Genomic DNA, 23,557 nt, shown 5'->3' on the forward strand with positions numbered 1-23,557 from the left:
TAGTTTGAATTTTTTTAGTTAATCTTATAATTTTTGTAATTTTATAATGTGTAATAATAAAATAAAATAATAATTCATATGTAGTAAATAATTTATTACTCTTATAATAAATGTATAATTTACCATAATATACCAGAATAATAAAATACATAAGCTAAAAAAAAAAACAAAATTGTGCAGAATACATGAGTAAAAAAAATTGTTTTTTGTATACTGTGTATTATAATTAAAGACCCTTAATTTTATACCATCATCTTAAAAAGAGTATTTATTATTTCATAATAACTTTAGTTCAATAAAAAATTATTGAAACTTATGATTATTATTATTCTGCCACAAAATATATTCTATTATTTCACATAAATTAATATTCATATTTTTTTAATTTAAACTTTTTAAATTAATCTAATTTGAGTTATGTATTGTTTTTGTTTTTAAGGCCGAAACATATAATGGTTACCGAAAATGATAAAGATAATGTGTCAGTTTTCAAGTGTAATTTGGATACTACAGCCACAAGGTATACAGTAAAACCTCCATTGCTTCCAAAACCTAATAACATTGCATTGAAAACTAGTCCTTATAAAGTCAAACATCAATTTCCTAGTGTCAAGACTAATAAAAAACTTGAATCGACTGTAAATTTAACTGTTAATCAAACTGCAAGTTGTGAGCCTAATGAAAATAATGATAATAAAAATGACGAAGAAATAAAAAATGATAGCGATGTCAATTCAAATGTTTCCCAGTTAGAAGTTCCTCATAATGTAAATAGTATTTTAGAAAATAACATAATAGATAGTGAAAATAATAACAGTATTAACAAATGTACTGACGATGAATTAGACTTAGATTATCAAAATGACAGTTTGCTTAATGAATACGTAGTATTTCATGGTGAATTAGATATGTCGATTAATAATTTAGATGATATTATGAATACCACAATTGATGATGAAAAGTCGTCTATTGCTAGCGATTCTACAGACCAATCATTTTCTGTTCGGAAAAAAATTGTCAATTGGTTTGGGTCATTTGGTAAAGGAAAAATAATTAAACAAAAGAAACGTAGTTCTTTTTATGACAGTCAAAATGAGGATGGAAATACTGGAAAAGAAGATAATGATACAGATTCCCATTCATCATTAGATGAAAAACCCAATGAAAAACTGGAACTTGACGAAACATTGTCTATTGACAACATTGAAATTGAAGAATTACCGACCAAAGCAAAATCCTTAAGGACTGTTGAAGAACTTATATCAACCGAAAAAGTATTTATTGATGTTTTAAATCTATTATGCAAAACATTTGTTATGTTTGTTGAACAAACTGGTGGTGATACTAAATTGATACCATCTACTGATCTATCAAAAATAATCAGTCCACTTCCCCAATTATTAAGTTTAAATGAAGACTTGTTACAAGACATGGAGACTCGTTTGAAAAACTGGAATGAACATCCTAAAATTGCTGATGTTATTGTAAAAAAAGGACCTTTTCTTAAACTCTACTCAACTTACATACAAAATTTTGAAAGTCAATGTAATTTGTTGGATGAATACTGTCAAAAATACCCCCGATTTCAAAAGTGTGTCAAAGACTTTGAGGCGTCCGATGTGTGTAAAAAACTGACCATCAAACATTATATGTTGACTCCAATTCAGCGAATTACAAAGTATAGACTCTTATTGGAAAGCTATTTGAAAAACCAAGACGAAGGGTCAATTGATTACCAAGATACAATAGTAGCATTAGGTATTGTATGTGATGTTGCTAATCACGCCAATGAAAGTATGAAACATGGGGTGTGTATTTGTTAGTTTCCTAATAATTTTTTTTCGGTTTCATCAAATAATGTATATATATATCAATTTATTAAATTTTAGGATTGCGTTAGTAAACTTTTACAGTTACAATCACTACTAGGAAGTTACATAATAATTAAACCAGGCCGCGAACTTATTAAAGAAGGTGAACTGTATAAGTTGTCCAGAAAAGACATGCAACTTCGATATTTTATTTTGGTATGATTATTATTTATAAATACTTAAATTTAAATGTAATATATTTATTTAGATTTTGTTTTATAATATGAATTTGATATTTATTTTTTCAGCTCAATGATTGCTTGTTATACACATCATATTATGGTACAGTTGCAGGATTAAAAATTAATTATGAGCTTCCACTTAGTGGTATGAAAGTCTTTCTTCCTATTACTGATAACTGTCTCAACGAATTTAGTATAATAACAATAACTCGAAGCTTCTCTCTTAGGGCCAAGTTAGTTTTTTTTGTGTTTAATATTAATTTGTCCTATATACAAGTATAACACCGTGTATTATAAATTATGTGTTATAGGTCTGCCACAGAGCTTAAGGAATGGGTTAATACCTTGGAAAAGGCAATTAGAGAACACACTAATAAACAATTATCCTTTCTAAACATGAAGTTTGTTTCAAAGAACATTGGATGTGAACCACTTCAGTTGGGTTATGAGGTAAATGTTAATATATTTATTATTATTATTTTATTATATTATACTTGTTCTTTGGCTTACTCATGCATTATTTTTTAATTTTAATCAAATTAGGCACCAATATGGATTCAAGATTGTCGTGTGACTATGTGCCAATCATGTGCCACAGAATTCACCGTCACATTTCGGAGACATCATTGCAGAGCATGCGGCAAAGTATGTGTGGATATTTATTCTCAATGATTATAATAAACTGTTTTTATTGATATTTACATAATTATTGAATAGGTAGTTTGTAGTAGTTGTTCAGAAAACAAAGCGCCACTTCGTTACATGAAGTTTCAGTCTGCAAGAGTGTGTGACGATTGTTATGATTATTTGCTCAAAGGTATGTTAAATGTTTTAATATAGTAATGATAATTTATTGATATGTTAATTATTTTCGAGTAAAATTAATTATAGAGTTTGAAGACAAAATTTTGGAAATGCGTCAATCATCCAGTAATACTGATTTTGAAATTCTTAAGATGGTGGATACAGTAAAAAATTCCTTTAAAAAGTCAGGTGTTTGGAGCTCAAAAAAACTCGTTAAGTATGTTCCACAACGTTTAAAAGAGGTAACTATAATTATAACAAATTTTGCTATTAATTAATAAAATAAATCATGTTATTGTCTTATCATATACAACAAATTATGTAATTTAAATATTAATAAATACATTTATGTATAGGTAATGGCCAATGATTCCGGCTCACAAATGAGTGGATGGTTATATCGAAGGGAAAAACGCAAATCGTGGAAAAGATTTTGGTTTGTTCTAAAAGAACAAGTTTTGTATATGTATAAAGCTTCTGAAGATGTTGTTGCATTGAATACAATACCTGTTCTTGGGTATAGTGTTCAAACATTTCCAGAAGTAAGCTCATTATAGTAGATTTATCAATAGTATATTTTTACACCTTTATTAATCAGAGAACATAATATGATAATAATATGATCTATATTTTATTTGTTCTCATTGATTTATATCATTTTAGCAACTTTTTAAAATTTTATATGAATTCAAAAATACAGAATGTATTTTTGTGTAGTTAGAATTACTAGAAAGTTTAAATATATCTAATTGAAGTATAATATATTCAAATGTATGATATAATGTACTTATGATTCCATAGTTCAGGATCCTATGCTTCTGTAGTCAAAGATATTAACATGTATTTTAGAGAGTATTTAATGATTTACTACCTATTTTTTATTTACATACCTATCAATTGTTATTTGTTATGTAATAATAATATTAAAGTTATCCTAATGCATTTTACAGGGTACAAACTATGAAGAATTTGATTCAAGTTGTGTTTTTCAATTGGCTCACGCTGGACAAAACCCATTAATATTTTGCTCCGATACCGAACAGTTAGCTAAGAGGTATGCATATAATAAATATATGTAAATTCAACATTGTTATGCATATAATAAATATATGTAAATTCAACATTGTTATGCATATAATAAATATATGTAAATTCAACATTGTTATGCATATAAAATATATGTAAATTCAACATTGTTATGCATATAATAAATATATGTAAATTCAACATTGTTCGATTATTTAATTTGATCTGGTTTCAAAAAATATAGTAACACATATTTTATAATATTTACAAGCATAAATATAATAATAAAATAGGCAATATGTGTTCCACATTAATTCAATTTGTTTGGGTATTAATATATTACCTAATTTGTATAATATATTTTCAAGGACATCTTTAAGTCAGGTGGCTAATCTATGATTGAATATGTAATATTTCATAATACTATTTATTCTATTAATAATGTCTTACAATCAGGAAGTGAGTGAATTTAATAAATAAAAAAATTAATTTTATAAAATTAATTTACAATAAACTTTGAACACAGCTTGAAAGATGGTGTTGGATAGTAATCAATAGTATGCTAAAAATATTAAAACTTAAATAAAAAACAGCCAAGTAAAGAGCATCGTTTTGATAAATATTATAAAATATGAATATAGCACTAATTTTATTGATATATACTCTTTTTAATACATTTTTTTTTTTTGAATTTCATACATTATAAAAAAAAAAGCTTAAACATGGTTATGTACTTTTTCAATTTTATTGTATTATGTTCAGTAATTATATTATCAGTTTAACAATAGATTTTTATTACAGATGGATCAATATTCTTAATGAAGCGACTAAATTAAAATGAGATCTCTTTCAGTATTCACATCTTTATTCACAACAGAGATCACAATTAGTTTTAAGTAAACATACTGCATAGTTATATTTTAGTTATTAGACTAGTGGCGCAATATATATATTTTTATGGTGCTACTTTAATTTTTAAAACTATCTAAATTTATACCTAGATATAATCAATATATTTAAATATTTTTAATAACAAAATGTATAAACATACATAATAGTATTAGTAATCAGTGCCTTTATTTTATATATAATGTGAGCATGCCGTGTGTTTTGTGTGAGTTTTTCTTTTATTTCATTGAATTATTCATTAAATTAAGATCAACATTTATTTAGTTAAAATTTTTAGTCAAAACCAAAATGTATATGTAATGCAAAATGTTTTAATTTAAAAAAAAACTTATAGTATTGTTGTCTATTATTATATTTTATATTTATACAAATGATTATTATTTGTTAAATTTTTGCACTTAATTTAAGAAATTTGTTTTTTAGTGATTAAATTATATTTATTGTAAATCATTTTACTGTACTTTATTTATTTCTATAATTATTTAATTGTATTTGTCACTTTAACATATCTATACTTCACACAATGTTGTCATAGATATGACACATCTATAAATATTATAATAAATGTTATCATGTTCTTGTATTAGAATGATCGTGATATGAAAAAATAAATTATACATACATAAAACTAAGTATGAAAATATTTGACTTTATAAATAATACAACTTTCTTTTCAATTCTATAAATAATGTTAGTAACTTATATGTATTATATTATATTATAGAATTATTTTAAACTCAAATATTTGATACATTTTTTTTAACATTTAAATTTTTAAAAATCCATACAATTGTATATGCCATTATATATCAACACCAAAAACGTATTAATAAATGTTAGCATCTGAATTATTAAAGTTATAAATAAGAAAGATTTAAAGAAGTAACAATAGTAACATTGATACATAATTAATCTGATAAAAAACTACTGTTAGCTTATTAAATTTAGTCAATAATGTTTGAATGATTTGACATTAATTTAGGACGGTATTACACCTTCATATGTTGTCTCAGTCTTACAGGTTACAGCATAGCAAATTTGCTTTTAGTAAAACCGATTTTGTGTTGTTAAATTTAATATTAAAGTGAATTGGGTTATTCACCAGTTTTTGTAATATTTTAACATCTAAGCAAATATTGAGTATATAAAATTAAAACACAAGAAGCTATGAGAAAAGCTTGTTTAAAAATTACAATTTTGAAACTGATGAGAGATATCAAATGTTCTTTAAGTTTAATAATAGGTCAATTTGTTCTTATATTAAAGTTAACTAAACAAAATCAATTCTACTGAAAGCAGAATTTATTGCTATTTTGTACGTTTGCAAGACCTAGGCAATATGTGTGAATGTAATTTTTTTAATGTAAACTTGATTTTTATATTATTTAATGATTAGTTTTTCGTAAGCCTGAGCATAAACAAGTAAAAAGGTTTAAGTAAAGTTAACAATTACCTTTTACTTCATTGTTTTGTATTTATATAAACTTAATAAGTAACAAGTTAATTTCTATTAAATTTAAGTTAGGTTTGTTTATTAATAATTATTGATAAATAAATAATAATGCATATTGCATAATATTATAGTATTAATAGGAAATTAAAAATATAATTAAATTTCTTCTTGTGTTTTTTTTTTTATTAGCCACAGTTGTTCAATACAATTAATTTATTTTAATAAAATATTTGGTATGCCATATACAGGCATATTTTATTAATAATAATAATGTATTATTATAAAAATAAACCCTAATAAGTTATAGAAACAATTATCGAAAAAACAAGTTTTAAAATATTGTCATGGTATAAACTGATATAGTTATTAAATTAAAACCAATATTGAATTATGTTTTGTGTCTACTTAAAATGTTAAAATTAAATATTTATAAACAATATAAACCGCTTGTATCAATGAAGTAGATATAGTTGATATAGAGACAAATATATTTATTTTCTTATTTTTTTGTTCTCGCTCTTATCAACCACAATTGCCCAAGCCTTGTTATGAAATTGTAAACTATTAATAGAGTTATTTTATTATACATAGCTTATTTCTTAAAAAATGAATTTAATTGAAGTTAATAAATTAATATTGTAGTTTTACAATACATAAACTACATACATTTTTTTCAATTTAACTCAGTTAAAAAATATCATTAACTTGTCTAAGCTAAGTTTTTTAGTTAAAAATGACTAGTATCATACAAATAAACATCATTTGGTAAAAAATAATTAAATAACTGTATTTTCAAATCAAGTAAAAGATTAAATTATCTGCAATGTATGGCTTTTAAAGTTGTTATCCTTTGATAGCCAGTATAAATAGATTTTAAATAAACGTATAGTTAACGTGTAATAATAACTATAATAAACGTATAGTTGACTTTTAATAAATAATTTAAGTCATTATACTTGTAGTTCACATTATCTAGTATTTAATAGTTACTACAATACGTCAATACATAATTATTAAAGATGGGTATTAACTAGCTAAAATATTGAATCTAAGTAAATAATATTATGTTAATATCTTTAAATTGTTAAACTCATGTAATTAAATAGTTAATTTAATTATGTAACTATTTAAAGTATCCATTGTAATTTGTTTTTTCTGATTAATCTGAAATTTATTACATTAGGTTTAAACCCTGTTTATACATATTTTTAACTATAGTAGTGTTTAAAATTAATTATTTATCTACCACTTTATCTACTCATGCTGTAAATAAAAATAATCATATTCCTTGGTTTAATATTTAGTTAGTTTAGTTGAAATTGTATAAACCACTACAAATAGTATGCAATTTAAAGGAATATAGTATATATAAAAAGAATTTAAAGTAGTTTATCATGATATGTTAATTAAGTGTTAAAATCAGTTTTTAACTTAACATTTTAAATTTTGATTTAACTAACTCAAATTAAAATTGCTTTTATTAACTAGCCTAACTATAAATAATAAGATGATTTGTGCAAAATAATTTAGATGCTGCATGAAAAAATTTGCTCACATTTTAGCCATATTAAGAAACTGAATGTAAACATGATAATCAAGGGTCAAGGCAATATTTTCTGTGTCCAATTCTGGATCTAAAATATTTGATTTATATAATATGGCTATCATAATACTCTTTTAATTGTGCACTCACTTAACTAAAAGAAAAAAAATATCAAAAAGTATATTATTTTGTATATAAATATATGTTCTGATGTTCAAACCATTATTTTAATGTAAAATAATTAAATAAACTTTTAGAATAACATGTTATAAACAATGAAAATTTACAAGACTGCCTATTAGATTGGTAAAACATCAAAACATGTATTACCTACCTTAAGAGAATACAATAAAACTTCTAACATTTTTCTTAAAGATACCTAGTGTTTTATCAACTTTAAAAATAGTGATAAATGGAGAGACGTTATGAAGTTGTGGAATTTCTTAAACATTTAGTGTTAAACCATCATTTTATCGATGTTATCAAATTATAATTTAGTCTAATTTTATATAACTTTTTATAAATTATTTTTTTGGTTACAGTTGATCTGTAGGCGTTTGTTTAACTTTTAGTTATACACATAGCAAGGTTTAATTTCAAAATCAATGTTTATAAATTCATGATAATGTTCTTGAGTACATAAATTATATTTACAGGCTTACAGCTGATTTAGAGTAACAACTAGAATGAAAACATGTAAAAAAAAAAATTCCTATTAGTGCAACTTTATTTATATATTATTTCAATATATATTTCATATATTTTTAAACTACGAACTTATTAAATTTAAAATTATAGTCATGTACCTAGATAAATAAATAATAAGTATATTGTAGGTAAACTTACCAATGCCGAACCTAGGTCTTGTGTTCACTAATTGTATAGGGCCCAGGGCCCTATATCCTTGACCCTTGTATAATATAATCAAAGATAACAACTATTTTTACGTCAGTATAAAGTTGTCACATACAATTTATTTATAGTTTCGTGATTTTTATATTTTTTTAGAAAACATACTATTTATGCAAATAAAAATTACACGTCATGAAATTCCAAATAATACTACCCGATGCTACTTAATATATTTAGTGTTAATATTGGTTTGTATCGTACACTACAATGTCATAGGCGTGCGCAGACTTTAATTGCAGATGCAACATACAAAATTAAGCAGCCCATTTTTTAACAATTGGCCAAATAAATGTTAAACAGTCAAAATTATTGATTGTATTATACACAGCTAGGCTATGTTATTGGCTTTTGTTACTGTACAGTGGTTATAATAATATAATTATTTATTTTTTAACAATAAAATTGACAAATGTAAACATACACCCTTACATTTATTACATTTATTCACTGCTTTTGAAAGCACCAAGTCACTGATACTATCAGACTTTAATCTTTATTAGCTATATAACATAAAATAAATCATAGAATATTTAGTCAATTTATTGTTCTTAAAAAAAATATATATTGTACTGAATTAATGACAATGATGATGATAATAATAATAATAATAATAGTAGTAATACAATCAGAATGTCCTGAACTATTATTGTTTATCTTTTTTACAAATTACCAATTGGCTGATAATAATACATGCGGGAACATACCTAAAGTAAATCATAAAAATAAAAATGAATTTCATTAGCTTGTAGCTATGTGAGACTGTAAGAAGGAGGGACATAGTAATAGGTAACCTAAGAGTATAGGTACGATCATTTATTTTGTCTTGATAATTTCTGGACAATTCTGATCTTAAAAATATCGATTTAACTATGTATATTATTATATACGCGGAAGCAATATACCAGTATGTATTATCTTATTAGATATAAATATATAATATTCAGCCTTATATGTGGGAAAGTTATATTAGGTATATAGAATACCTAATATAAGTAGGTAGGTATAATATGTTATCGTTTGCTAAAAATGTAAGTATATTAACGATTAGAATTGTTTGTAAAACTTTGAAGTTTGAGTGATCACTTACTGTGTAGATCCCAGGAAATCCCTTTCCCCAAAGTGTTTTATTACCTAATTATTTTACACTAAAGGAGTTTATTTTTTGACCTAAATTAGTATATAAGTAAATGTTTATAGGTACTTATTACATAAAAAAACACGATGAAAATCTAATCAAATAATGAAGGTAGTTAAACCTAAAATACAGTTAGACATTAAAGTTCTGGCTACATCACTTTTATGTAACGATGAGTCATATAAAAGTAAAACAATTAATCGGTATACATAGCGATACCATTATAATGGGCAACAAAAGTTATAAAATATAACATAAAACGATTTTTATTTTTTAAATTTAAGTGCAGCTAATATAATAATACATAACGTTTAGTGAACTCAAGTAAAGAATAAATTGTGCTAACCAAAGGAATAATATAATTTTTTTTAATAACTGTAAACATTATATTATGATAATAACCATGAAAATTCGATGTCATCTGAAATTTGCATATAACGTATGCGATAACGTTAATTGCGAGTATCTATTGGATTTATGAAGTTGAGATACAATTAAATAGAAATAAATTGTAATAATACGTATAAAGTTCAGGCTTTGCTATACAGAAAACCATAAGTAATTCTAATGCTTTTATTCAGTTTCTAGCGCTTTGCAGTCGGAGTTTATATTATATTTTTTTTAGCAATGGCACTTATCGATAGTACTGCGTAAATCTTTCAAGTTAAAACAAAAAGTGAACATTATTCGTTGTAAAGAGTCTAGCGGTTTGTCTATTCGTAAATATGTTGATAAATATTAAAATTAAATTTAGAATGTATATGTAAAATATAATAATAATGATAAAGATTATAATGATATATACAATATTAATATAATATAAAAGTACGTACAAAATTTTCATTTTCTCTTAAACAGATATGTTACTAATTTTAGTTATAAAACATTGAAACCTGTTTAAAAATGACACCTGTCTATAACGGACAATTATTTTGGTCCCGTGGGCCGTGATTGTCTGTTATGTACAAGTTTCACTGTAGTTGAATTAGAACATGTATAATACAAGTTAATAGTTATTAAACTTGTTTAAAATATTTCAATACATTTTACATCTGTGTGTTCTTAAACTACATTTAAACATTAACATTTTCATTTTTATAGTATTTTTCAATTTACAATAAGTCAATAAGTAGTAAGTACCTATAGGCTATAATATAATATGATAATATATGATTTATATAATAAGGACAATAAGGTGATTAAAAATTCATTTTCAGTAGTATACTATTAGTATAGCTTTTATGCTCCTTTAAATAGGAAATATGTATTTTGTATAATATAATATTAATGTTGGTTATAATATGTATAATGTAATGACAATTAAGTGTAGGTACATACATATTATAGTTATTGATTTTACTTATATTGTCTAATAATAAAATATTTTAACTCTTTCTATCTTTATTTATGTATATTTTGTTTAAAATGTATGTCTAATACGAGTAATACTCGCATTATGATATAGGTTATTTTTAATACCTATAACAGTTGTGCAAGAACAACTAACATAGTATACTCTATCGTCTCTATTGAAGAATTTATTAACGAAACAAGTATATTTTATGAAAATCAAGGTTAAATCAGAATAATAATAGGCTAATAGCTCAATGGAAGCTAATAACTTAATGTACCGTTAGGAAATTACGACGTGAGACATAATCAATTAGATAGGTACCGAAATTAATATAATAGGTATAACAATTGACCATTATAAAAACAAAACGTCGTAACACGAAATATGTTCTAGGTTTTAAAATATTTTGAGAACTACATTTAAGGAAATTTCTGTACAAAGAAAACAAATAGTAACAAACGTAAGATTCTATACTTAAAAATTAAACTACACTAGTTAAATCAGCTATATTAGGAATAGGAGGTGTATAAACAGAAATTAATAAACTTTATATAGAATTAAACCTAAACGATAAACAATATAAATTAGAAGAAAAAAATAAGGAGTTAGTTATCACACATACGCGTTAGACACATTAGTACTATCAAGTAGAATATACAGTACCTATATTTACAGCACTATTACACAATATTCTTATGGAACAACAGCATTTAGCGCGATAATAACAGTAACTAGAACGAGAGTATTATACCCAAGTCTAGTAACACCTTTCAAAACATTTAACAACTTCAAAATTCCTTTCCAATTTTCGCGATTTTGATATATTTTGAAATTACTTGAACTTTAAATGTTTATAAACAAAAATAGTGATTAACGATTTTTGATTTTGTCATATCTTCGCAAACAAATATTACGAAAATTTAATAAAAAAATTTTCATAACATTATGATAACAATTTCTTATAAAATATAAAATTCATTTTCAGAAAATTAAATTAATAATTGTTGCCAAATGAAAAATATAATTAAATAGAACATAATACATGGAATTATGGACTAATTGGTCGCAGAAATTGCACTTAACATTGAAAAACAATACCACATAAATCCGGAGCAAGGTGATTGGCAAAATGCTACCAATTGCTATTTGCTATGACTATCATGGAGTCACTGCAAATACATCTATTCTAGTAGGTACCATACGAAAAAGATAGGATTTCAGGGATGATATCTGCATCAAAGATATTTTTATCAGACATGTTCATCAATAGGGATGTGAGTGAACCATACTATTATGAACTTAATTATTTTTGAGAGACAACACCGAATCCATCAGTTATCTCATATTATAGACGATAACTTAAAGTATAATATTGTAATTCAAGTCAATTCGTTTTATGTATGCAACATATATACTATGACTCGTAATATACTATATACCTACAGATGAGAGTTGGTGTGTACTTATGTAACTCGATTTGACGATAAATCAAGAAATATGCATTTGTGTTGGCTCAATCAAACTAAACAATAAACCAATTGCAGCTGTGCGGCCACTAGAACTTTTTGATATATTATAATATAATAGTGAAGCGAGTTTCCGTTACCATACAAACGAGTGAGGAGGATTGACCAAATAAACTTGATAATTGATTTGCTCCGATTTACATTATTATTACGTTAATCTCTTTGCCTACTGTAAGCACTATCGTGTCCTATCTTACTACAATAATTACAAGTTATTGGCGTTACATTCTTATTGCTATTATTTTATTTCGTATTAGTATTATTATTTTGATTAGGTTAGTGCAACGTTTCTCAAACTGCGGGCCGCGACCCAATGTTAGCCGCAAGTCAACTTTTGGTGGGACGTGAAAAATTGTTTTTAATTTTATAGTATTAATAGTATTATATATGTATTATATATATATTTTAGAACTACTTATTGATCCTGTAAAAGTGAAACTATGAGACTATGAGAGTTGCAATAGATTTTCATGGAAAAATTTGGGTGGTGGTCCTACAAAGATTGAGAACCATTGGGTTAGTGAATATTAATTTATTATTTTGTCCACTACTTCGACAATCTCGCGCAATAGGTATGATTATTTCAGCCGCAAACAAAAAAACATCCTGAATTATTTTGTCTATTAATTTTCTGATTATTATTACGCGGGTAATTATTATTACTATTTAGATTATTTCCGCATTCCACCTAAATTAAAATGTTGTCTATTAAAGTTATTACTTCTAGCAAAATTGTTACCGTTATTATTGCGATAATTATTATTCTTATTTTGTCCATTAATTCCGCGATTATAGTTTTGTCTAAAATTATTAAATTTCTACCCGTTGTTATTACTATGGTAATTATTATCTCGATAGTTATTTAACCAACGTTTATCGTTATTATAAGTATTTCAGTTTTGCTCTTTTCCAATATTATTTCGCGCCATTTGTATAATTCCGTATTATGACCAAGTTCGATTTCCAGTGGTCTAGTTAATTGAAAAATTGAGTTCTAAAGTTTGCGGATCTCTCACTCTTACTATGATTTGTAAATTAATTTTTAATCCGTTGATATAAATTGCTAAAGCCTGATCTTTAATGACTGCCTAAGAATTTTGCCTCTTCTATAGGTCTATTCGTTACAGTTGCGTTACATACATTATAGTATAGTTCTTCTACGAGACTGTTATAAGATAATATTATGTCCTCGTCGTTTCGCACGAGTAAAAAGTTTAAACCTTTCTGAAGTGTTTGCGGGGACAATGGCTGTCCAAAAGCGCCTTTTAAAATTGTTTTTATATTTTCCCAGGTTAAGGTTTCCCTATAACGACATACGTCCATTGCTTTGCTCGTTATTTTAGTATTTATATATTTAATTAACATAGGAAAATAATGTTTTTTTTTCTATAGTTTTATTATAGTTTTTCTTCTGTTTTTATAATTCAATTTCTTTTAATCACAATAAAATATTTTTTCAGTATTTTTCAACGTATATCCACTTTTACTTTTATTTATTCTCAATAAAATTATTTATTCTTTGTTTTTCAACGTATTATCGTATTAATTTTCTCAACAAAATCTGTTAGAAAATGTATTCCTTCTCTTTCTTTTTTATTGGAAAAAATATTTATTTATTTGATTAATTATTTTTATTATTATATTTTACGGGGACAATATATATATATATATATATATATGCACACCGTACACCTTTACAATAAAAACATTTACGATGAAATTTAATTCCAAAGGAGACGGATCAGCGTTAGCACCTAATAAAATACTTAACATTAAAAATTATAACTCGCACTACGATAGCTTGAGTAGTTGTTGCTTTCATTGTAATTCGTTGTTGAATAGTCGTTATCCGTATAGTCGTTCTTTTTCGAATCGTTGAAGTAGACGTACTGCAGTTTATCTTCCTTCAATAGTCATTCTGTGATGAATTTCCTCATTGAACTCCTTGAAATCAATTTATTTTCAAAAAATAATTCGAAATTATTGAGAAAATTTTCAACTTAGGAATTTCTCGTTGTAGTTGGTGTAATAAAATAAGATGTTGCAAATATTTTTAATGTTTATTTATTGAAAATATTTCAAAGTGCTTATTGATTGAAAATTATTCTAAGTGTTTTACAACTAAAATTAGACTAAGTCTAAATGACTGATTCACTATGTCGATAGACGTGAAGCTGCTCATGATGCTAATTCTGGTAAATCACATCTATCGGAGGTTTCCGGGCTCCCTTATATCGTATAGTCGGCTCCCATCCTACTCTTCTCTTGTCCCTTGTGGTCAAATGATATGCGTCATTTGCAGTGTTCACGCGTTATTATGCAGATTGTGGCAAGATGATACTGCCCATACGTATCTAGTTTGATAGTTTGAACAAGTCCGTACAATGAGTTCATATTATAGCCGTATTGCTACTGCGTAGTTTTTGGTACGAATGAATCTGATTCGTTGTTTTGCAAGGGACTAGAATTCTTATGTTATGGATCTGGTGTAAGTATTTTTGGAAGTTTGGATTTGTTGGGTTTATCTCTGCTTTTTATGTTGTCGTTTAACCTTCACTTTTCCTTGTTATATTCCTGTCTCCTGGAACTAGACACCAGTTACGGGATACCCGAGCGTGTAGTAGTATGTTTACTATATTGTGTATTGTTATGATGTCTACTGTATTGTTATTTGTTATTATTATTATTATTATTATCATTCTGAGATGTCAGAGCACGTAGTAGTGTACACTACTATTATAAATTATAGTAAAAAATATAAATTGATCATATATTGATTGAATATATATTGATTTTTGAATACTTTATAAAAGTATCGAAGAATTTGAAGACATCATATCTTATATACTGTATATAGTCAGAGTTACACCGTAGTAAGTTGATAACTTAATAACAATAAAAGTATCAATAAATAGAAAAATGAAATATATATTTAATACCTTTAATCTCGAGTTATAAATTTATTTAGTTCAAGATATGTATAATTTTATATTATATTGGATAACCAATAACCATACGTCGAGGACAAATCTTTATAAATTTGTTATAGAAATATTTGGGGAATTTGTATCATTTTTTATACTATTGGTGGACTTAGGTATTTTATTATTTTCAAAAAATCATCTTTTGTTCGATTAAAAATAAAGAGTAAAAACGGGACAAAGCGTGATTTCTTTTACCTTATTTAAACATATTTCTCTTCAACTCAACAATATTTAAGTGATAAAATTTTTTTTTTTCTTACTTTAAGTTGCTTACCTAAATTTTAACGTAGTTAATACTAATAGGTTTCTATATAAAGAGTTCTAGGTCGGTTTCAGTAACAGGCAAAAAAGAAATTTAAAATAACCCGTCTAATTTTATTGACCAAATATTGTATTTTACCATAATAATTTAATATTACACAAAGCTGTGAATATCCACACGGTACACGCGTATTTTGACGCATTAGTCTATATATTTGTGCAGTTGTCGCCTTTTCGGTCGCGATGCATTTTGGACTACAACGATAGTTGACCAAAAGTAATATTTTAGGCATTTCACTAAATGTATAGGTACAATACCTAACCTAAATTAAAACTCTGCAACAACATAATATTTTTTCATATATAAGCGTACACTGCAGTACAATTAGTTAATAATAAAAAAAAAGTATCAATACAAAAAGTTACAAAATATATGTTACACGTAACGTGTTATAATTTTGAACATTTTACCATGGAATTTAAGCGCGAACTGCGAGGCCCCGAGCAAATGCTGACGCTGCCTATACTCTTAACGGCGGTCCTGATGCTAAGCAAGTAGTTACACGACTACGCGAGTTACCTACAGGCTACATTTTATTGGTAATTAATGATTACCGAGTATTTTTATGTACTAATCTTATGTGCCCAAGGAGGGGGTCTGTAAATATTTGTTTGCGCGCGTCTGCGTGTATTTTTGGAACGCGCCGTATACTTCACGCACACACGCGACGTTGCGCGATAATAATATAATAGTAATAATAATAATTAATAATAATAATATACATTTATACGTTTGTGCGTAAAAACGACGTCGCACGACGCACACACGCCGTACGTTTAGTATCAGCCGACCCGTCGGCGGCAATGTACGCGCGTCTTGTTTCGGTCCCAGACTAGTGCAGCGTCTCGAACGACGAACGTTATAATATTAGGTACACTGTAATATATTATTATTATTGTTATTATCGTTGTAGCGATAATTTATCGTATAATATTATAATACCAACGCCGCCGTGACATAGTAACAGTGCTGTGGTTAGTATTCGCTGTCGTAATAATATTACATATTAGTGTTCGACGATCGTCGCGGTGCGTCATTTACAGTAGATAACGGCCCGGCCGGTCGCGATGAGCGCTAAAAATACGAGTTTCGTCGACACCGACGTCGACTTGCACCTGAAGATATCCAATTACGAGGAGACGGTCAAACACTTGGACATCTACTACGGCATAGGTCAGACGATTTCCCCATCACCCATCCCTTTACGATATTAGTTTTACAATAGGCTAATCGCTAATACCATGTCAGTGCTGTAGCCGGAAATGTTTTTTGTCCAGTTTTTGTCATACCTACTAAAATACCTGATTTCTGCCTATTATTTTATGAACCCATTGTTCATAAACAAACGTATACTTTTTCTTTTAACGGCACAACTCTGTATAAGCAACTGCGGTATAACTACTTTTAAGTATTTTAAGTAGGTAGGTATATAACATTTTAAAATAACAATATAAGTATATTAATATTGTTTTAAACAAAATTATTCATCTCTTATACAAATAAAATACTGATAAGACCATGATTAATAGGTATTATAAAACAAGCAGATAATATGGTCATACACAATAATTGGGATATTTGAAAACGAAAAATTGTAATGAAACAAATAAGCGAATATAAATAATTAAAAATGTAACAAAATATAACATTGTAGTACTGTAGAAAAATATACTTGTATTTCTTATCTTAGTCTTGGCTTATCATTATTAAATGATATTTATTAATTGAGATTCGTGATGAAATAGAATTTACAAATAATTTACAATAGTTTACCTTGTACCATAATAATATAATAAAATTAATTTCTGTAAACTATATTACTATGTGATATATATAAATATAATATTATAATATTAAATAGTTTTTGTCGGTTATTTTTCGAAATGTTTGTAACTAATTGAATTGTAAAACAGTGACGTGACTTCAGGGCTTACTATAATACGCGAGTGCAACAGTTTTATCCGGTAAAATACGATTTAGCTTGAGCTTGTTCCTTTTTAGCAACACGACTGAGTATAGAATATTCTATGCGACGCTGCCACATTTACGTTGCCGAAATGTATTTTAATTATTTTCACGTATACCTACACCAATAATTATTATGGTACCATACTTACCATAAGCCACGAACTGTGAGTCGTAAACGAGCCCAGGTTTATCGACATTGTTATCGATTGATAAATGTATGTATTTATTAGAGTATTGAATTATTTGAATTAAATATAAAAGCTTTCCACTAATATTTAAATAGTAAAAATATTTAATCTCAACTACTATATTTAAGTCTAATTCACAGTTGGAAACAGATACTAAGATACATCGATTTAATTAAATTATTATTCTTATCGACAATTTGAACTTCACAATAGACAGTATACCTATAATGAGTAAGCCTGAAATATTATAGGTAATATCATATTTTGTGTATTATCGTAATTATTTAAATTAATATTTTTTGTATGATATAGTTAAAAACTAAAAATATCTACATCTTAGATTTTTATATGTGCAATGTATAGGTTTTTTTAAAAAAAATATTTCTACATCATTTGATATGCCGACACATTTGCTCAACTGTGTCGTAGAACGTAGAAAAGATGTTTTATGTTCAATCGTGCCATAGCTGTTTTACCGACCCTCTTACAATTATTATTTATATTTACCCCTCCTTCTTTCCCCGTAGACCTGTGATGTTTACTTTTTACAATACCTAAAGAAATTCCCTAAAGAATTCTTTGTTCTCATGATCTTTGCTAAGGCTCCTGGCTCTGGTATTTCTTATAGAGTTCTACCGACGCTGTTCACTGAACTGACGTGGTAGCGAAAGTCGTTATTTGGTATTTCTCAACCGTACCGATCTTATTTATAGATATTTAAACAATACTAAAAACTGCAGAATGTTTTTTGAAGTTCAAAGATTTTTAAATTATTTTAAATAATGATAATATATTTTTACCTTCCCCTCTCTTTAATTAAATAACACTAATTGTACTGTACTAAATGTCGGATGATTGGCGGCGTCTCGTCTACCTTGGTAGTGAAACTTGTTTGATACAATGCTTGAAATTTTCTTGACAATAAATTTACAGAAATACTCTATCATAATCACATTAGGTATAATAATACAATTTGAGTATATTATGATATATGAGTGCAGTTGATGGTTGTTGCAGGTGTTTTATGATAGCAATACGGTTATGAAAAACGATAGTGCAGTGAGCACTCGTAACTCTTTTTTATTGCATCACGCATAGTCGCATTATATAGTCGGATCAGACGAATGCAGTGATAATAATATTATATTATACAAGATTTCCAATTACCTCGTCAGATTTTAATTTATTTATTTATGAGTATTAGATAATATAATATTCTAATATTCTAAAAGTTATTACATTTTTATATAGATATTTACGATTTTTTTTTTTGTTATCCAAAAATGAATAATTATAGCACTAAAATAATCACAATTTATTTTTACAATAGTTTGAAGTTATACTTATAAAATTTGTTAATGTTTCATAGATCGTTAAATATTTATAAAAATTTTAATTTTGAATGCTAAAACATGAAAATTGAATACTAGGTATCTCATACCAAAAATATCAAGTATAAAAAATAAAAATATATAATATGTACAATTCGTAATTTTTTTTTAAACATTTCAAGTTAAAATGTTGACAAGATCGAGTATTTATTTTGTTGTAATTCAAAATATTTTATTCGTATGGACTTCAACAGTTTGTTATTACGTATATTATTATCTACTATTGGTACATATACACATGCATTATGCAAATACAAAATTAATTTTTTGAAATATTCAGATTAGTTTTAAGTTATACCATAAACTTATTTACATCGATATATGGTAATATGGTCCGTATTGATATAAAGTTATAAGTTAGTAACAATATAATAATATAATACTTAATTATTGTATATAATTTCCGATTTGTTATTGGTAAACAATTAGTTCAACCTATCGTATTATTCAAGGTATTATTCGTATTATTATAAATTGCTAATTGTAGTAGAAATATATATTACGACAACCAACTTTGGGGCTAATATTCGTTTTCAATGTAGATTGTAGGTATGGTACTATAGAATTAAAGCCATATACTCAATACCTATAATATAATTATAGATTGAATGCTCTGTTTTTTTTTTTTAAATGTTATTTAGTTATTACGCTAGGACGCTAGGTAGTACAAATAGGAAAATTATATCTTAATGCCCTAAGAAAAAAAATTAAAATATAAAAAAACTGTGGAAAATAATAATATAATTAATAACCTGTTTTTGAAAAAATCTATTTTAATAACTTAATTTTTTTTCTATGTATACGTGTTTTTTATTACCATTTTTTAAACATGATACAATTTTTATAATATTTTAGATTTTTTTCAATATTTTAATATTTACAGACATTTTAAATTTTCGGTTTTATATTTATTTTTATTTTTTAGAATATTTTTCTCAAATACCACAATCAACAATATTATAATTTTGATTTTATAAATATAGTCTCATGCTATTTTTTGTATTTTATCTAATTACATAATAAATTGAAATACATATTTTAAATAATTAAATAGTTATTAGGTTATTTAGGTTATAGTGTATACTATATATATATATATATACATGCTATGTATATTTTTGTATATTATTTACATGTATGTATTTTATAGTATTTATGTGTAGCGTTGGAAGTGCAGGGCTTACATTTTTATACCTATCTAGTATATCATAGTGACTTAGTCCAATAGTTGATTTAAACATTTTTTGAATTTTATTTTTTAATAAAATAAAAAGTTATTTTATCACAAATATTTGTACATTTTAACTTTCCTATGAAATTCCTCTATTTATAAAAGCGTAAATATGTATAACATTTTTTAAAATTTTTATTATTCGTTTTTGATCGATTAAAATACATTACTTTGTTTTTATTTAAAATATTGAACTATGTGATAAAAAAAAAAAATTAAATATCTAATCAAAATATTCCATTAAGTAATTAATATCATGATAAATAAATAGTAAGTCAATTCTCGTGAATTTTTCAATATTCCCTTTTAATGCTTTTTTCAAGTAGTCCCGTTTAGTTTATGATTTTTAATTTATTACTTATTTATTAGTAAACCAAAATTATAATAGAATATATTTTATATTTTATGTATGTCTATTGACCGTTGAAAAACCCATACGGTCTTAACGGATAAGGGATAACATTGATTTAAATTTGACTAGGTTTTCCTATATTTTTCCAATATTTTCTTATTGTATTCATTTCAAAAAATGAAATGGGGGTATTTAACCAATAATCATAAAGCGCATTAGAATAGGATTACAATTTCATATGCTGTACCGTAAATTACAGAAAATATTTTATTGATCCTGGCCCTTGTGGGCGGTACGTTTTAAAAGTCGAGTACATGATAAAAACAAGGGGTGTGCTTGTATACTTCTAGGAAGGTGATCAATAGATGAAGAGGTCGTTCTGCCAATAATGATCTCAGATCTAGCGATATATATGTACAATTTAAGACATTTTTACAATTTTTTATCAATGTATAATAATGAAGTGTTTAATGTCTTTTATTACGTACAACTGTACAAGTATTAAATGTAGGTGCCTGCTATTTTTACTGTTAATATAATATAGTTAATGATAATATATACCTCCAATTCTCATAAAATATTATTATACCGTTGAAATTAATTCTTATATCTATATATATTAGATACTATATATATATATAATATGTTACAGACAGTTTAGGTTGTAGGGTAATCGATTTCTGCAAGTCTGTGAACATACTGCGGTGTCCTGTGATTGTGCACAGTGCACAATTTAATTGATAGTATGAAAATTTAGCTTATCTTTTAGGAATTTTGTATTAACACAGAGACCGAATATTTAAGAAACTAAGAAAACAATTGCCTTTATAATAAATATTACATTATTATACTTTAACAAACTATATATCTTGAAGAATTTATTTAAAAAATAGAATACATACTTTTATGTAACCAGCTGCTTTAAATTTAAATATTTTTGTTTTGTAATTATCTATATATTTAGGTTCATATCCTTGATATATCGTAGCCTATCGAAGTCCTGTATATCCTACATATAGACAGAATATTTATGGCACTTATATAATACCAGTTATATGGATACAATATATAAAACAATAACTGTTGTGATCTAGTTATTTTGATATTTTCGTGTACATGCATATTGTATACACATGTAATCATTTTTATATACCCAAATATAGTAATATTACTGTATATAACCCTATAACGACTGATTTGTTTAACGGGATTTAACACACGTGCGTTTTAATACTTAATCACTCTTGACACTCTTGTATTTATTTATCATTATGTAATAAAAGGAAATATTATAATATAATTTGATGGGCACGCCCGGCATGATAAAGAGTACCTATGCTCGTTAGTATTATTGATATGAATCCCAATTCAGTGTTTCCCAACTTTTTTGACATTACGGATTATTTTGAAATCATTCGTATGTTTCGGACCTCCTCGATTTTATGGAACTTTTATTTTTGCTTTTAAACAAAGATTACTTTTTTTACAGGTTATAGATTTTTATATAAATAAAAAATTGCATTTTTAATAGCAACCTTATATTAGTTCCTCTTTACTTTTACTTATTTATTTTTAATTGTATTTTTATGCTTAATTTATTATTATTAATGATTATACCTAATACGGTTATTGAGCTCGATTTTTCTTTTCAAGTTTTGGGATTTTGGGATTGATATATCTACTGACTAGTCTGTGCCTCGTGGTTGTACGTTATGAATAATGTTGTTTTTTGCTACATCCTACATGTTTTTTTATTTTTACATACAAATTATGTTTGGGGCTGCGTCATAAAACACCATTGGTGTAGTGGTATACGTTAGGAACCTGGTATGATATAATTGTATTATACATTGGCCTACCTCAACACATAGATACAGAACTCATCAATAGCGTCGACATCATATTCGATATTTATATTAATTTAAATTATTGTAATATCGACGTGGACATTAATGTATGTACTTAACCGGGCATTTTTTTTTTTTTAAATATGGTTTTTCGTTGAATCAATTATGAATATACAAAAAAAAAATGTGAGAACAAATAGTAGTTACAGTCATTTAAAGTTTTAGTATTATTGGCGGTATTACATTCCTATTCCATGTACAGCGTATATTTATAAGTACGTGTTAGTGTACTTTTTGTATCTTTTTTAGCCTTAATGATATATACGAATTGAATTTATCGAGAATAATAATTCTAAGAAAACACCGACCTGTGTTATTTTTTGCGATAGGTAATTATGGCTAAAAAATTCTATGTAGAAACAACTCAAAACATTTAAAATATTAAACTGAAAATATATTAATATTATCTATAATATTATAGTATATAGGTTACTTGCATACTCATAATTAATAATTTAATTATGAGAACTAATAATTTATGATTTGTGGTTGCAGAATA

The 23,557-nt window shown here is 25.9% G+C and overlaps 2 protein-coding genes across 7 annotated transcripts in view; both read left to right on the forward strand.

Moving 5' to 3' along the window:
- Positions 1–5,433, forward strand: part of LOC132924235 (FYVE, RhoGEF and PH domain-containing protein 6-like) — a 35,876-nt gene extending 30,443 nt beyond the window's left edge. For all 5 annotated transcript variants that reach the window (XM_060988415.1, XM_060988413.1, XM_060988416.1 and 2 more), the window contains exons 3-12: positions 440–1,808; positions 1,890–2,027; positions 2,120–2,286; positions 2,365–2,503; positions 2,597–2,698; positions 2,771–2,870; positions 2,945–3,099; positions 3,214–3,399; positions 3,808–3,911; positions 4,685–5,433. In XM_060988415.1, the coding sequence (XP_060844398.1) occupies positions 453–1,808; positions 1,890–2,027; positions 2,120–2,286; positions 2,365–2,503; positions 2,597–2,698; positions 2,771–2,870; positions 2,945–3,099; positions 3,214–3,399; positions 3,808–3,911; positions 4,685–4,724 (2,487 nt within the window). In that variant the 5' untranslated portion in view covers positions 440–452 and the 3' untranslated portion in view covers positions 4,725–5,433. The remainder of the gene's footprint in view (positions 1–439; positions 1,809–1,889; positions 2,028–2,119; positions 2,287–2,364; positions 2,504–2,596; positions 2,699–2,770; positions 2,871–2,944; positions 3,100–3,213; positions 3,400–3,807; positions 3,912–4,684) is intronic.
- An 11,357-nt stretch (positions 5,434–16,790) lies between these two features.
- The window catches only part of LOC132924502 (probable phosphorylase b kinase regulatory subunit beta), a 38,992-nt gene continuing 32,225 nt past the window's right edge, over positions 16,791–23,557 (forward strand). For both annotated transcript variants that reach the window (XM_060988865.1, XM_060988866.1), the window contains exon 1: positions 16,791–17,194. In XM_060988865.1, coding sequence (XP_060844848.1) covers positions 17,089–17,194 — 106 coding nt within the window. In that variant the 5' untranslated portion in view covers positions 16,791–17,088. The remainder of the gene's footprint in view (positions 17,195–23,557) is intronic.

This window comes from Rhopalosiphum padi, chromosome 3 (assembly GCF_020882245.1).
Source record: "Rhopalosiphum padi isolate XX-2018 chromosome 3, ASM2088224v1, whole genome shotgun sequence".
NCBI classification, from domain to species: Eukaryota; Metazoa; Arthropoda; class Insecta; order Hemiptera; family Aphididae; genus Rhopalosiphum; species Rhopalosiphum padi.